General features: G+C 41.3%; 1 protein-coding gene across 1 annotated transcript in view; it reads left to right on the top strand.

Moving 5' to 3' along the window:
- The window catches only part of DPYSL5 (dihydropyrimidinase like 5), a 58671-nt gene extending 42900 nt beyond the window's left edge, over nt 1-15771 (top strand). The window contains exons 7-13 of the mRNA XM_072407301.1: nt 1510-1610; nt 2562-2718; nt 2957-3098; nt 4198-4340; nt 6018-6225; nt 6756-6924; nt 7834-15771. Coding sequence (XP_072263402.1) covers nt 1510-1610; nt 2562-2718; nt 2957-3098; nt 4198-4340; nt 6018-6225; nt 6756-6924; nt 7834-7919 — 1006 coding nt within the window. The 3' untranslated portion in view covers nt 7920-15771. The remainder of the gene's footprint in view (nt 1-1509; nt 1611-2561; nt 2719-2956; nt 3099-4197; nt 4341-6017; nt 6226-6755; nt 6925-7833) is intronic.
- The last annotated feature ends 313 nt before the right edge of the window (nt 15772-16084 follow it).

Below are 16084 nucleotides of genomic sequence, written 5' to 3'. Positions count from 1 at the left end.
GTTTTTTTGAAAGTAGGTGGAGTACGTGCTGCCCATAGGTCCCCGTTAATATTTAGGAATTCGGAACTCCCGCAATGATTGTGATTGTTGCGCTGTGGCTTGTGATCTGAGTGACCCTTGTGCCATGTCTTTGAACCCATGTCCATGTGACCATTCAATATATTGCAGTTTACCAGACCTGGGATATGGTGTCTGCATTAGTTTTTAGTATCTTTTTTATTCACCTAGTGATCTCACCAGTAACACACTTTCTGTCCTAGGGTGACCATGCTCACTTATTGTAATGTTATCTGGGCATAGATGAGTGGTATCTGGGTACTGTCACGGTTTGAGAGACAGTGCCTCTAGGGGGCGCTACAGCTTGCCAAGGCGCAGAATCTAAGCAGCAGCCTGGTCTTCTCTAGAGCCTCTAGAGGTGAGAGTGTTACACTGCAGGCTGTTGCCATGTTGTTATCCCTGGGCACACCAGGGCGGCCAGAACAATGTGTGCTACTGAATCAGAAGGCCAGAGAATAGTCAAATAAAGCAGAGGCCGTGGCAGCAAAAAGGAGAGATCAGGAACAAAGCCAGTGACACGAGGGGTCCTGAAGACAGGGTAACACAAACAATACAGACACTGGAGGTACAGGTGACACGGGGGTCACCAAGGGCAAAAGGAATGCAGGAGACACAGGAAGACACTGGGGACGCAGGAACGGCAATACAGGAAAAAGCACCAGGGAACAGCCAAGGGCACAGCAAACTGGACAACAAGAGGTTAGAACAGGAGCTGAACTGGGAGACAATCGGGCAATAGCTGGGTGGGACAGTAGCGGTGCTAGGGGGCTCACAGTAGTGTGGAGTCACTTTGCACGAACACTGTGACTGAGACAGATAAATAGCCAGGGGCTTATCAAGAGCCTATCTCCTGATTGGCCATGTGTAGGCACGACAGGGGTCAGAACTGCCCACATACGCAGGAGAGAGGTACTTTAGTGAGGAGGTGGTAAGTGTGACAGGTACTTCATAAAGACAGCAATTTGGCCAAAGCCTAACGTCTCTGGTTGGAAATGATTCTTGCCCATTATTCACTTTTTCCAGCTCAAAAGGTCTTTCATGAGTCTGATACCACAATGGGTACTATACAACCCTCCTCTATTGCTCCATAGTGCACACCTGATGTACCAGGCCTAGAATGTGACTTGCATGGTGTTTGTCATCTGCTATGAACTTTTCTTTTCACCTTTCTGACTGCTCACCCTGTGTTGTTTGAATATTGAAATTTATCTCCAAGAGAAATTAGTCCGCAAAAATTCCTGTAGATCTGCCTGAACTGCTGAGAATCAAACATTAATCTGACATGTCTGGTTGTGGACAGGAGATGGGACAGGAAATTATTTGCATTTGGCCAGTTGGGTTTTAGGATGGACTTTGCTCTCCCGTGGTTTGTGTATGTCTGTTAATGTAATCGTTTGTGTTGTGGTCCTTCTCAGTCTAACCATTGTGTGTCTGCCGGTACTAATCTTGTAGCCGCCTCTCTGTCTCTGCTTCTCAGACCTTCTGCCCTGTCTACTTGGTGAACATTTCCAGTATGTCAGCAGGTGATGTCATTGCCTCTGCCAAAATGCAAGGTGAGAACCCTCAGCTGTGTGTATGTGTTACCTGATCACTGGTGTCTGGGCTGTGCAGGATCACAGCCAATCAACACAGCCACACCCAATCACCATGCACATATCCAGATTACATCCAATCACTGGACATATAACCAGATCACAACCAACCACCAGACGTATATACAGATCACAGCCAATCACCATGCACATATCCAGATAACAGCCAACCACCAGACATATATACAGATCACAGCCAAATACCAGACATATTTACAGATCACAGCCAATCACCATGCACATATCCAGATTGCAGCCAACCACCTGACATATATCCAGATCACAGCCAATCACTGGACATTTATCTAGATAACAGCCTATCACCATGCACATATTCATATCACAGCCAACCACCAGATATGCATCTGGATTAAAGTCAACCACCAGACATATATACAGATCACAGCCAATCACTAGACATATATACAAATCACAGCCAATCACCATGCACACAATCGCTGGACATTTATCACAGACATCACCGGACATATATCCAGATCACAGCCAATCAACATGTATATATCCAGATCACAGCCAATCAACATGTATATATCCAGATCACAGCCAAACACCGGACATATATCCAGATCACAGCCAATCAGCAGACATATATCCAGATCACAGCCAATCAGCAGACACATATCAAGATCACAGCCAATCAGCAGACACATATCAAGATCGCAGCCAACCACCAGATATATATCCAGATCACAGACAATTATGAAACCAGATCACTGGTGTTATACAAAATCCCACCTGGTCATGTGAATCATAGAAAAAAAAAAAGAATTACACCAGATCACCAATATCAGACATAATCTATCCTGATCACCAGGATCAGACAAAATCACAACTGTTCACAAGGTTTAGACAGAATTACTAGTGATCACCAAAATCAACTTTAACCTCCAGGTAAGATCGTCTATGGAGAGACCACCACAGCCCACGCTACCTTGAACGGTCTCCACTACTACCACCAGGAGTGGTCACAAGCTGCAGGCTACGTCACCGTCCCTCCTCTCCGACTGGACCCCTACACCCCCAACTACCTCATGAGCCTGCTGGCCAAGTAAGTGGAGGCTGTTCAGCCCTAATCTACCAACATACCTAATTTTACAAAAGGTTAGGTAATACCACAATTATTTACACTGCCGACTTCCTTGTAACCCAAATATTGTAACATTGTAACAAATTTACATTTCAGTATCCTGAACCATCACAGCAACCCAAAAGCATTGCATGGTGCCAAGTTTTCTGATTTATATATAGACTTTGATTATAAATAATCACCCGTGTCTTCCCACCAGTGACACCCTCAACGTGGTGTCTTCAGACCACAGAACCTTCACCACCAAACAGAAAGCCATGGGCAAAGAGGACTTCACCAAGATTCCACAGGGAATGGGCGGAGTTCAGGACCGCATGAGCGTCATTTGGGAGAAAGGAGTGGTGAGTGTAAGAATGTGTGAATATGGTGCAATCCAACCCTCATGTGTCCCTTTTCTTTGATTCATAGTGGTGTTCTGTGGATGGAGCTATCATCCTTGCTATATTAGATTCCAGTTCATGTAGGTTCACGTTAATGCCCAACCATCATCAAGCATATAGTCACCCTGCTTTTCTATTCGATGATCTGTTCACCACCAGGAACAAAGAGAAATTTCCAGTGTAGTGGATCATATGACTACCAACCTTTGGAATAGAACTGGAATTAAACTCCAGTCGCCATGTAGCTTAGGGCCTGGCTTTATTCCAGGCACGGTTGACAAAAGACCTGGATTTAGGGACAATAAACTGCAGGAATTACATCATCAGTGGCTGCCAGTGTCCAAAGTGGATCACAGGAGTCAGCAGCAAAGATGGCGGCTTTGGGGCATGCAGCCATGACAAGTTCCTGGTTTTGTCACCTCTGCAGTGAGCTAAAAAGAAAAAAAGGTAAATGAGCACCATAATGTGATGTATACTAGGTGATGATGGCAAACGTTTACCACCACTGTGATTGTTCAAGCCCGGGGAATGTTACATTGTGGTGGAATCTTCAGCTTGGGGTTATGACAGGTTACACGCCGTAAGTATTGGCAATCAATGAATCAAATATAATATGCAAACCATAGTTTTTTATGCTGTAATTTCCCTGATAAACCGTGCAGTGTTTTCCCCAGTCCCTTTTAGCTGGGCACACCACCCAGCACTTTTCAGTAACTGCCCAGATGTTTTTAGGTGGTTACTGAGTAGTTGGGTCACAATACAGGATCTGCCACCCACCTACAAATTCTTCTAACTCGGCTTAAAAAAAAAAAATCTTGGTTGAACACTGCATTGTATGTTTATTCTTGAAGTTATTTCATGAGGTCATTTGGCTTACAGTGGCCCTCGTCTCTACATGATGATGTATTTTAAATTGTACCTGGGTTTTTTTTTTCTTCCTCTGGATCAACTATGTCCATAGGGTTTTTATCTGGGATATGTTTATTTCCCCAGTGGTTGAACTTGATGGATTAATGTCTTTTTTTCAACCTGACTTACTTTGTAATTATTTGTATTGCAGGTGGGAGGAAAGATGGATGAGAACAGATTCGTAGCGGTGACGAGCTCCAACGCAGCCAAGATTCACAACATGTACCCACGTAAGGGGCGCATTATCCCTGGAGCGGACGCCGACATTGTGGTGTGGGATCCAGAAGCCACCAGGTATGTAATAACTAGGATATTGGAAAGGTTACCTGTACTTCTGCATGAAATGGATTTTATATTAATGTTCAGGCATTTTTGACATCCATGCAAATGAATAATGGCATCTTCCGGTCTGACCGCTCATTAGGCAGGTTGGTCATGCCGATTCATTGCCAAATGAGAAAGAATGGAGCAAATGACACAACACTTGCTGAACAGAATTGGAAATCCTGTGCTACATATAACAAACTGATTGTTTGACTGTTGTTTGATTGACTGCTGTTGCTGTTTAATTCAGAGAATCCAGTTGTAAATTTCTATTTCTGTCCCTATTCTTTATTTACATGATGCAGTCATAAAACCGTCACCATAAATCTGACATCATATAGCCATTGGAGTATTTACATTTGTGCAAATTGCATGAAAAGTATCTGGGCTCTTTTTTTTTTTAAGTCATTTTGTATATAGTCATGAAAGTGATATAAATGGGTGTATATATTAATAACTGAACTATGAATATTACACCATGTACAGAAAAAAAACAACAAAATCTATATTTTATGTGCAAAATTTATGTGGAAAAATTCCCAGATGAATGTAACCTTGATTTTGTTTCACTCATGTGAATGTTGTTGCTCATGAATGAGACTGGAGCCTGCAGGAAATACAGTATGTTAATGCTTGTTACCATCACCAGCCAATAGAGACGCACTGGAAATGCACATGAACGACCATTTATACTTACTTTCCATCTGCCTGATACAAATATAATGGATTCCTTTCCGTCTTTTAGTCCTACGCTGCAATCTCATACATAAATAATAATATTAAACCACATTTTAGGACACATTTACAGACCCAACACTTTATAGTGCACTTCTCAGCAACCTCCTTATTCAATTCAAGAATATTCCATCTCTTCTATTCACAGAGAATTATAAATTGCCCTCACCTAATTTACAAATGTTGCCCGATCACCATAGAACATATAAACAAGCTACTCTGTAGGAGAGTCTGACCACTGCTCTCACACAATGAGCAACCTCTGAATGCCATGAAAAGCGCTTCTGTACTAATGGAAGATCTTTAGATTGTGTTTTCCTAACTTGTGCTGTACTCAGGGTAAAATGTTAAAGCATCAGATCTTCCAATTGATCTTAGATACTGTATATTTAAACCTGAGTGAACCAAAGTTTTTTAACCTGAAAAGAAAATAAATCTTGGTTTATACTTTGGTCTGTAGATGGCACTGTGTACTCATGTCGTGTGTATAACAATCTCTTGCCATCTGAGAGTTTGTAAAACGTTACATGAAGACACAGCATCATCCTCAGGTGGCCAGCAGTAATGCACAAAACATGCAAGTGACACATCATAACCAACTCAAAAGTGAAATGGGCCGATTTAATTGTAATTATTTTGTTTTTTAAATACATGTTTTAAAAAATACCACATTATGGATGTATTTAGTCACATCCATAAAAGCTTTTTTGTTATTACTGTTTCAAATATGACTTTAGCATTTTTAGCCCTAGATTTATACTCAAGCCTTTGTAATTTTCCTGTTTTTTTTAGGTAAAAATATGTACCTTGGTTTATATTCAGATTGGTTTATATTTGAGTATATACAGTACATTGGTTTGATAGACCTATAGGCTGTTTATTGCAGAATGTCTATTTGTATCTGCTCTGCAGGACCATTTCCGCCAGTACCCAGGTCCAGGCTGGAGATTTCAACCCTTATGAAAACATGCGATGCCACGGAGTGCCACTGGTCACCATTAGCCATGGACGTGTGGTGTATGAGAATGGGGTTTTCATGTGTGCCGAGGGCTCTGGCTCCTTCTTCCCGATGAGGACTTACCCAGATTTCCTGTATAAGAAGATGATCCAGAAAGAAAAGGTGAGTAGGGGTCTCATTGACGTGGGAGACAGGGAATACGCAAATGCATTTATTGAGTTATGTTATTATTTATGAGGAGCTTGCAGCACACAGCAGCTGTATGCTATATAGTAGCGCTTTCCCAGACAGTACCCAAGATCTTTAAAGAATTGTGCTCCTGACGCAGCTTTCTCGGAATTCCTCAGGAATACTGATTGGCATTGTTAGGTGTAGGGTGGTTTGGCTTACCTGACATCATAAACTCCTCCATTGATCTACAGATGAATGGGACAAAGTGGATGCAAAAGTAATGATGTTACTTTGTATTTTTATCTGTTTATAAACACTGTGCCAGAAAACCTATTTTACAGCAGTGGCTGGTATGGCTGCTGTATGTAAAAAACAACAGGCATTGCTAAGGAGGGTGTGAGCAGTAGCGAGGAGGGACAGGACACACCCTCTGTAAGGAGATTCAATGTTTTGCCCTCCTTCTCATATTGCTGACAATTATACCAAAACTAGGACACCACTCTCTCTCTTCTTTTATTTAGATTATGAGCCTAAAGTGTGTAGACCGCACTCCGTATCAGGGAGATGTAGCCGTGGTGGTGCATTCTGGAAAAAAAGAGACAGGAAGTCCGATGGCAGACACTCCCACTCGACCAAGCACCCGCCACGGAGGCATGCGCGACCTCCACGAGTCCAGCTTTAGCTTGTCTGGTAAGAAGGGAGGGGTGTTTACATTTGAGGGTACATTTTACTTTGCAAAAGGGTCCTGCTAGTTCTGAAATTTACATTATGACATCAGAGAACCCCAGTCAGGCAAGAAATAAAGAGAAGTGGCTTTGGAGGAATAGCCTGTTTGAAACCTGACCAAGGCTAAAAAGCTAGCTATGATGTTCACTGAATGAAGGTTCACTCTAATGTATGGCTTATCCGTCTATTTGTGGAAAAAAATTAAAGCTGATGCTTAAGCAGTTAATAATTTTTCCCTGTCCTCCACTTCCCCTTTGTCAACATGATAATACAATTATTTTTTTAAAAAAAGCTTTACTGTATATACTTCAGTATGTGCCAAAATGCTATTAAAAATATCTTATTTACAGTCGAGTCACACCAGTAGATGGTGCTCTGTCCTCATGTAAAGTGTGTAACAAACTCTTGCCTTCTGATTCACTATTAGAGTCTGGACACAGCACTATCTACTGGTGGCCAACAATAATGCACAAAAGATTATTTAAGAGCGACTTGGCCCAACTCAAAAATACAACATACTTTACCCATAAAGAGGGGCAAAAGATACTGACTAACCCCAGTTTTATTTTCTCTTGACATTTTGGGACACAAATAGTTAGGCTGGAGAGGGAGGGGCTAGGGGAGGGGCTCTATCTGACTAGCAGGGTATGACATTTTAGAACCGAAGAGCAGTCTGTACAGCTGTAATGAACTGAAGGGTAGATTTGATAAAGGGAAGGCAGGAAGGCAGATTTAAAGAAAGCGAGACTGGAGGGTAGATTTATTAAAGGTTTGGCTGGAGGGCAGTTTTAATCCACTCAGAATGAAGTGAGGATAAATCAAATCTAAATTATAATACCATATATCATTATAGCATTCTCTTCCTCTCTTTAGGTGCTCAGATCGATGACCATGTCCCAAAACGAGCCTCGGCTAGGATTCTGGCACCCCCTGGAGGCAGATCCAGTGGGATCTGGTAATCATCGCTGATCGACACCCTCTGATCCTCTGGTCCACTACACCCCACTCCTGCAGGAGATCCACACAACTTCCTACCCCCCAGTCACAAATCACAAACATTCACCTGTAATACGTTGAGAGAGCAAGAGAGAAATCCACTGTGACTCTACATCTGCCAACACCAAACTACAGTGCCCCTTCCTGAGGATGGACAGTGATGACCCATCTGGCTGACCGTAAACTCACCATTACCTGCCCAGAACTTGCTTGTGAATTCCTCCACCACCAACGTTCTAATTTCCAATCTTGTTATAGTGTGAACCATTGGTATGTCCTGTGCCATGTGTGTGTGCAAGGCATGACTCAGCAGTGTGAGTGGTACTGTCTTTGTGCTCCATCGGTGCCATGGTGCAGGAGTAGATGTGCAATTGGTGACCTGCAGCCTTCCCAAATGCCAACCTGTGATTGGCCGAGCTATTATCTAAAACAGATCCTTAATCCTTTCTTAGATGGTGTGTTAATGAAAATAATATCAGACATGCAAATGTATCTTATTATAAAGCTTCCCCCATGAGTATTTATTCTACAATTTCACAAGGGGCAAAATTTATATTTTGTAGATCAATCCGATTGGTTCTTTTTTTTTCCCACCCAAAGTGTTGCTAATAATTCATTGGACCCTGCACATGATGTGGCCCCTTTATTTTCAGTGCAAGGAGGGTGAAGAGATAACTTTCCTCTGAGCGGTGGCTTTTTTATTTATTTCTATTTTTTTTTTCACCCATCTTTTTACTTTGCATTATTTATTACACAGTTGATTTTGCAGCTTTTTCTTTTATACATTTTTGTAATATAGAACAATTTGTTGTTTAGGTATTTATTTATATTATGTTTTTGTGTTTGTATATTTGATGATGTTTTTTGTGCTCGCTGAGTTTATTCATTTCCTAGTAATGCGGTGAGGGTAGAGACATATATAGTGGCAGCTGGAGTACCATGTCTAAACACTAGAGAGCGCCATCCACAAATGAAACTGGGAGCGGATGGCAAAATTGTCTCCGTGAATCACTACAGAACCAGGGGAAAAAAAATAGGGAGCAATAATCAGCAGCAGGTAATTACTTTTTTTTATTTTATTGGAAGATTAGGCAAATATGTTGATTGGCCCTTTAGGCAACAGTCCCGTTTTGTTGAATTAGCCCCAGTCTATTATAAATTCGAGAGCCTTGCTAACCTAGGTAGTAATTCCCAGGATGGAGAAACCTCCAGGTAATTAAAGTTTTAAATGTGCAGCAAACCAACACCACCAATATGTGCTAATCTATTCTCTTCTCCTATATTAATGGGTCTTCAAATAGGGTAGAAATGTATACAGCAAGCACACAGTTCTGTGAGATGGAGCATCAGGTAGGTTGGCATTTTAACTGATTGTAGCTAGTAATGTCTTGGCACCTTGTTGGGGTGTATTTTATTGTCAGCAGCAAATATTCAGACCCTGAGTGTCCTATATTTAACCACTGGATATGGATACTATAGCCAGTTCAGCACTCTATAGCACCGCACAGTGGCTGCAAATGGTAATACAGAATACTTCCTCTCTTGGCACGAGCTATGGCTGCCTCAGCTTTACACATATATGTCACACATATATGTCATCATTATCAAAGGGCTTCTCCATTACTGGGCTGCATCCAGCTGCCCCCTTGCTTCCCTTCTCACAGCAATAATGTAAGCAGAACCTTGGGGAGTGCTGGGAATTCACACTACGCCTCTGTTCTTCTGTGTATAAAAATATGATTTGTAAGGTGATCTGCTCATAGAGAATCAATGTAGAATTGTGTGTGCATTAAATGTTGTTCAGGAGTCATTATATCGTTGTATCTTCCATCCACCTACAGACTTGAGTCATTTGAGATAAATTTGTAGGAGACTATGGGGGAATTCACGATAAAGATCCAAAACCAAATTGTTCTAAAACAATATACATGATAGTGATGAAGAACATTCTATATATTATATGACCAGAGGTTTGTGGACACCTTACCATCACACCTACACGAGCTTGATGGACATCCCATTTTAAAACAATGGGCACTGATATTGTATATCAGCCTTTGTTCTTTAAATGCCATCAAGCATGAGCAGAACCTAACGTTGGTCAGATGTTGGCTAACAATCAGCTTTCTAAAGCTGCGTACACACTTCCAATTTTTATCGTTCAAAATGAACGACGAACGATCGATTGGGCAAAAATCCTTCGTAAAAAAAGTAACCAACGACGCCGACGAACGAGGAAAGTCGTTGGAAATGAACGACCGGACCGGCGGTTTGGATTGGACGACGATCGTTGACCATCGTTCGTGTGTAAGCTCGTTCATAGATCGTCCATGGTCTGAGCATGCGTGATGAACGAACGTTCCTGCGGTGCACGTAACTTCCTGTATCGTTCAAACGATCGCATCTATTGTGTGTACAATATCTACGAACGATCGTGTCGTTATCTGTATGTACAGGATCGGTGCTATACGATCGTTCGCAGATATCGTGCAGGATCGTTGGTCGTTCGTTTACCAACGATAATAATTGGAAGTGTGTACGTAGCTTAAGTCATCCTAAAGGTGTTCGGTAGGGTTGAGCTCAGGGTTCTGTGCAGGACACCAAAGTCACCCAACCTTGACTTTATGGAGTTGACTTTAGGCCGTAGGAGATGGACGTAATGGAACAGAAAAGAGCATTCACTAAACTTACCGCAAGGAGGAAGCATACAATAACCAAAAATGGCTATTTACCATTTACTGATCATCTCAACTCATGTAATTTGGTGTCCACATACATTTGGTTTTATAGTGTACATGGGAGGCATGACATGCAGACTCATTACCCAAAAAGACCAACCACCATTCTTGGTATGAATTTTCCTCTGTAGCTCTGTACACTAATGTAGGAAATGGACAAGACAGAGCTTCAAGACCAAGCCCATTCAGTTTTTCCAGGAGTTCTGGAGCCATCATATGCAGCCTCCATTTAATAGAAAAGATTACCATATGTGGTCATATAACCCATGCATTAAGTTGTTAGGTCAAAAGTAGACTTCTATAGTTGCCCTGTGTATGGAAACAAGAATGCTATCTTGGGAAATACCTGGTAAATAACTTGCTCAATGTGGATTAATGATGGTTTGGGTGTTTTTTTTTTTCAAGCCAATGGCTTCACTGATATAAGTAAGGTCTGGAGCTTAATCATGCTAAATAAGCCAAAAGCCTCTTTGTGCTACATAGACTCGAGAGCTCAATAGCACCACATAAGCTAAAAGCTAAGATGTTCCAAGTAAATCCACAAGATCTATTGCTCATCATAATCTCAAGAACTCCAATGTGTTATGTAAACCTGAGAGCTTCATAACATCAAGTAAGCCAAGAGCATTAAAGTTCTAAGTAAGCCGGGAGCCCTATAGCTCTACATAAAGTACACAAACTCAATAGCTACATTTTGCTATGGTCAAGAGCTCTATAGAACTAAGCAGTACAAGAGCTCCATGACACATAGTAAGCCAAGAGTTTCAGAGCACTAAGGAATTCATAGTGTAAGGCACGAGCTCCACAGGAAAGTTATGCCAAGAAACCCATTACTGCGCATAAAATTTGGAGCTCCATAGCACTAAGAAAAGCCTGGAGAGCAATTGCTATATAGAATGCCAATGGTTTCACTGGGCTAAATAAACCATTAGCTCCAAGGCGCTATGTAAACCAAGAAACCAATTGCTCTACACATGACCAAGGGCTTCATTGTTTTAAATAAAACCAAGCGCTCTATTGCATTAAGCCAAGAGCTCTTTAGTCCTATGCAAAGCCAAGACACATGTTCAACCAGAGTTCCTCAGTTCTAAGGAATGCCAGGAGATCCATCCTTAGTAAAAACCGGGAGATCCATCCAAGCAAATAAAACCAAGATCTCCATCCATCTACAGAGAGCCTGGAACTGTTCGGTGCTAAGCAAATCCAGGAGATCCATCCAACCAAATAAAGCCAAGATCTCCATGAATCTACAGACAGCCCAGAGCTCAGTGATGAGAAAGCCAGGAGATCCATCCAACCAAATAAAACCAAGATCTCCATCAGTCTACAGCAGAAGTAGGCAAACTCAGGCCTTTAGGCCGGATACAGCCTAGCTAGTATTCCAGTCTGGCCTAGTTATTTATTGTTGGATCCGCCCTAATTGAATTGTCGCGTTAGCGCGAGTTCCCTTGATATCCTCGAGTTCCTGTGCAGTAACCCCAATTACTATACCTTAAGATAAGCAACGCGTAGCTACTAGTCTGTTTGACCTCGAACGTTGTGTCTTCAATCCTGAATGGACTGACAAATTATTCTTCGTACAACTCGGCAACAAAGCTGTGTGTTTAGTGTGCAACAACACCAACAGCACTTTCAAGCAGTTGAATCTCGAATGGCAATTCGATGCCAAGCACGCGTACAAGTACAGAGACTACAATGGGGATGAGCGGAAGACTGAGGCTGCTCGCTTGCTGTCAAGGTTGGGAAAAACCTTTCCTTGGACACCTTGTTTCTTCTGGCCTAGTGTGCCTTCTTGACCTCCTGAAATGGCCTAGAAGTCCAAAAAGTTTGCCGACCCCTGATCTACAGAGAGCCCAGAGTTCCTCAGTTCTAAGGAATGCCAGGAGATCCATCCAACCAAATAAAACCAAGATCTCCATCAATCTACAGAGAGCCCATACCTCATTGGTGCCAAGCAAAGCCAGGAGATCTATCTAGGAAAAGTCAGGAACTCTATCTCAAAACATCACTATGCAAAAAAAAATTTGCACTGAAATCAATCAACATTTTTTTTGGCCACCACCAAGCTTTGCAAGCCCTCAGACCTACCAATCTACTTGTAAATGCAAAACCTTTTTTTATCATCCGGCTATGGCCGATCTGCCAATCCCAAAGTCTTGACCAACGTTGGTGGTTTATTGGCCCTACAGAGATGATTTATGAAGATTGACAGGGTGGTCATCACAATTTCTTCCAAATTTCCAACCAATTTTTATCCAGTTGAAAAAAATTTATATGAAAGCTGCGACAATAAAATAGTCAAAAAGTAGACAGATCTGTGGAAAATCATCTCCATCATCGGGAGGAGCATATTGGGGTGGTTGGAGACCTTCTCACTTTTCTCTCCATGGGGGACATCTCAGGGTCAAGTCATAAATTGGCAAAACTTTGGGGAAAATATCAGTAAAGAGAATTTGTAAAATTGGAGACGGAATCTGGGAAATTTGCTTCATTTTTCCCCTCTTTGTCAGAACCAAGGAGAAACGTGAGGAGACATTTCCTAGGAGGACTTTATGGAAAGGCTGCTTGTTCTTGGTGGAGACACCAATTTATTCCTTCAACAGTTCTGTACAGTGAGTGTGAGGACTGTCTGCAATGCTACAACATACCTAAAAAAGGGGGTTAAAATGTTAAAGGGTGATGGTTGTTTAAAGTAGGAAGGATTCTCTATAACGCTGTAGAATTAGATGAGGAAGTGTGATGGCTGGGAAGGATTCTCTATGAGAGTAAAGAATCAGATCAATGGAATTGAGAACAGGAGGCAATCTCTTTGTAAAAGGTGTAATGGCAGTGTACAGTGGGAAGGATTTTTTTTTATAAATATGTAGAATCAGATCAATGGAAATAAAGAATGGTAAGAATTCTTTGTGTAAAAGGTGTGATGGCCGGGAAGCATTCTCTATGAAACTGTGGATCAGATCAATTGAATAGAGAACAGGAGGCATTCTCTTTGTAAAAGGTGTGATACACTAGGAGGCATTACCTATAAAACAGTAGCATCATATAAATAGATAGAACTGGAAAGATTCCAAATTCTGATGTGTGCTTGGCAATATATAGTACAGATTTTCTTTAAAACTGGCAAGTCAGGAATCAGGAAACAAAGAAGGGAAGAATTCTTTCTGTAAAAGGAGGTGTGATGACAGTATACAGTAGGAAGGATTCTCTATAAAACCGTAGAGTCAGATCAATGGATATAAAGAGGGAAAGGATTACCTCTATAGACTTAGACCTGTGTGAGAAACACTCACACAGAGCTGTGATTGGAGTATTTAATAGGAAGGATTTTCTTCAATGCAGTGATTGATTGGTTAAGTAGTGTATAGGATTAGTGTAAGTAACCCTGTAACAGATGTATATAAAAGGTGATGCTACTGCTATGGGCACTAGAAAGATTTTTTTATACTTTAGTACTAGAGAAAAACATATTGGGGGAATGGTCCTCTAATATCACACTAGAAGTGTGATTTTAGCAAATGGTAGGAAGGATTCTTTACTTACCTGTAGTATTAGATTAGAATATAAAATTATAATTATTTTCTTGGAACATGAACATGGATATATGATTTAGGTATTCAGTTGGAAGGATTCTTTACCGAACTGTAGTTACAGATCGGACAATAGATAGGAAGGAGTTTCTCAGATCATAAATGCAAAGCTGTGGTTTTAGTATGCATGCAGAAGGATTCTTTACAAAACTTTAGTAATAAATGAGCAGATAGGAGGGGCAGAGTCTCTCAGATCTTCGAGTGGGATATTAGTATGAGGTAGGAAGAATGTTCGATCAGTTGAATCTCACAGACTATAAAAATTGTTTGTGATTTGTATTTGTTTTAAAAATTGAGTTGTGATTTCAGCATGCAATGTGAAGGATTTTTACCAAACTGTATTACTAGACTGAAAGATACAATGGGAGGATTCTGAAAAACCATGGACATAGAGCTGTAATTATAGTTTGCAGTAGGAAGGATTCCTTACCAAAATGTGTTGCTAGATCAGAAGAGTAAGACAGGAAGCAGTCTGAAATCATGGCCTTGGTGTATACTTTAGATAGCAAACAGTGGTAATAGATAAAACACTAGATATAAAAATAAATGCATGTTTATGAAAATGTGATTGCCATAGGAAGGATTCTTCTTGAAACTGCAGGTGACAAGAGGAAGGATTCTCTACATATACAGGGTATTGTAGAAAGAGAAGGATTCTCTTTAAAACTGTAGTATTAGATCAGTAGATGCTGGAAGGATTTTCTCATACAATATGATATATTAAAAAATGTAATTGTAGCCCTAGGTGGTAACTCTCATTTGATTGGTCAGTACATTTCAAGGAAATTTACTATTTACTACAATGAATTTCCGGATCTATGATTGCAGTATGTGTGTGTGTGTGGGTGGGGGGTGCAGACTTGTTTAGTAAAACAACACAAGTAGATGATGTACCTGCCATACCCTGAGCAACCAATCAGAATTCAGAATTTTATTTTAAACTAAAATGGTCAATTTTTTGTATCCATTAGGATTGGATAATATAAGATCTGGCGGAGAATGTTGTGACTTGTAGTCCCTCCAGATGTCAAATCCTCCAGGCTGGTTGGTATACAACGCCCTGATCCCTAGCTGTATGGTTTGCTCATTGTGTGTATGTTGGAGTTGTGGTGTTGTAGCTGGAATTTGTGTTATTTTTATTGTTTCTGTGCTGTTTTAAATTTAGGAGGGAGGTAGAGAGGCAAAAAGTATGTCACCCACAATATCTCCCCAAACCTTGTGCCCCCCCATCTGTGGCACCCATCACATGCCTCATCCTGCTGGCTTATTGGTGCTAAAAGTGAGTTGCACTAAATTCCATCATACATCACCTCTTCCTCCTCCGGGATCTGTTTAACTTCAATGACTCGTTACCCACCCCTCACTCCATCTCCCCCTGCCAGCTCATCACTCCACCACCGTGCCAACGTGTAAAGTGTTCTGCCCTGTGGCATTGCCATAGACAGGGCTAGTGGATTCTGGAACAAGTTTTCATTAAAAGTTGGAATGTCCTTGGTGTTGCCTCCATTATTTCTGAGTGTTGATTACAATGTAACAAATCTGAAGTCCACGGAATAATGTCCGAAAGCCATGAAAAAAATATTATAATAGGCACAATGCCATCCTCTCACCCCCAGGCTGACACAAGAATCAGGATTCATTCACCTCAACACATGGTACTGCCAAGTGAAAGATTCCCTGACCCATGAGAGGTTTTATTACATTCCCAGACTGGGGATGGAACACTGTAACGTGGATCATTGGGGGTACAGGAACTGATCCACAACAGACACACAAAAACTTGGAGGTCCAGAACAATGACAT

This window comes from Pyxicephalus adspersus, chromosome 4 (genome assembly GCF_032062135.1).
Source record: "Pyxicephalus adspersus chromosome 4, UCB_Pads_2.0, whole genome shotgun sequence".
Taxonomy (NCBI): Eukaryota; Metazoa; Chordata; class Amphibia; order Anura; family Pyxicephalidae; genus Pyxicephalus; species Pyxicephalus adspersus.
The sequence above is the reverse complement of the archived record's forward strand: the minus strand, read 5'-3'. Positions and strand labels throughout refer to the sequence as shown.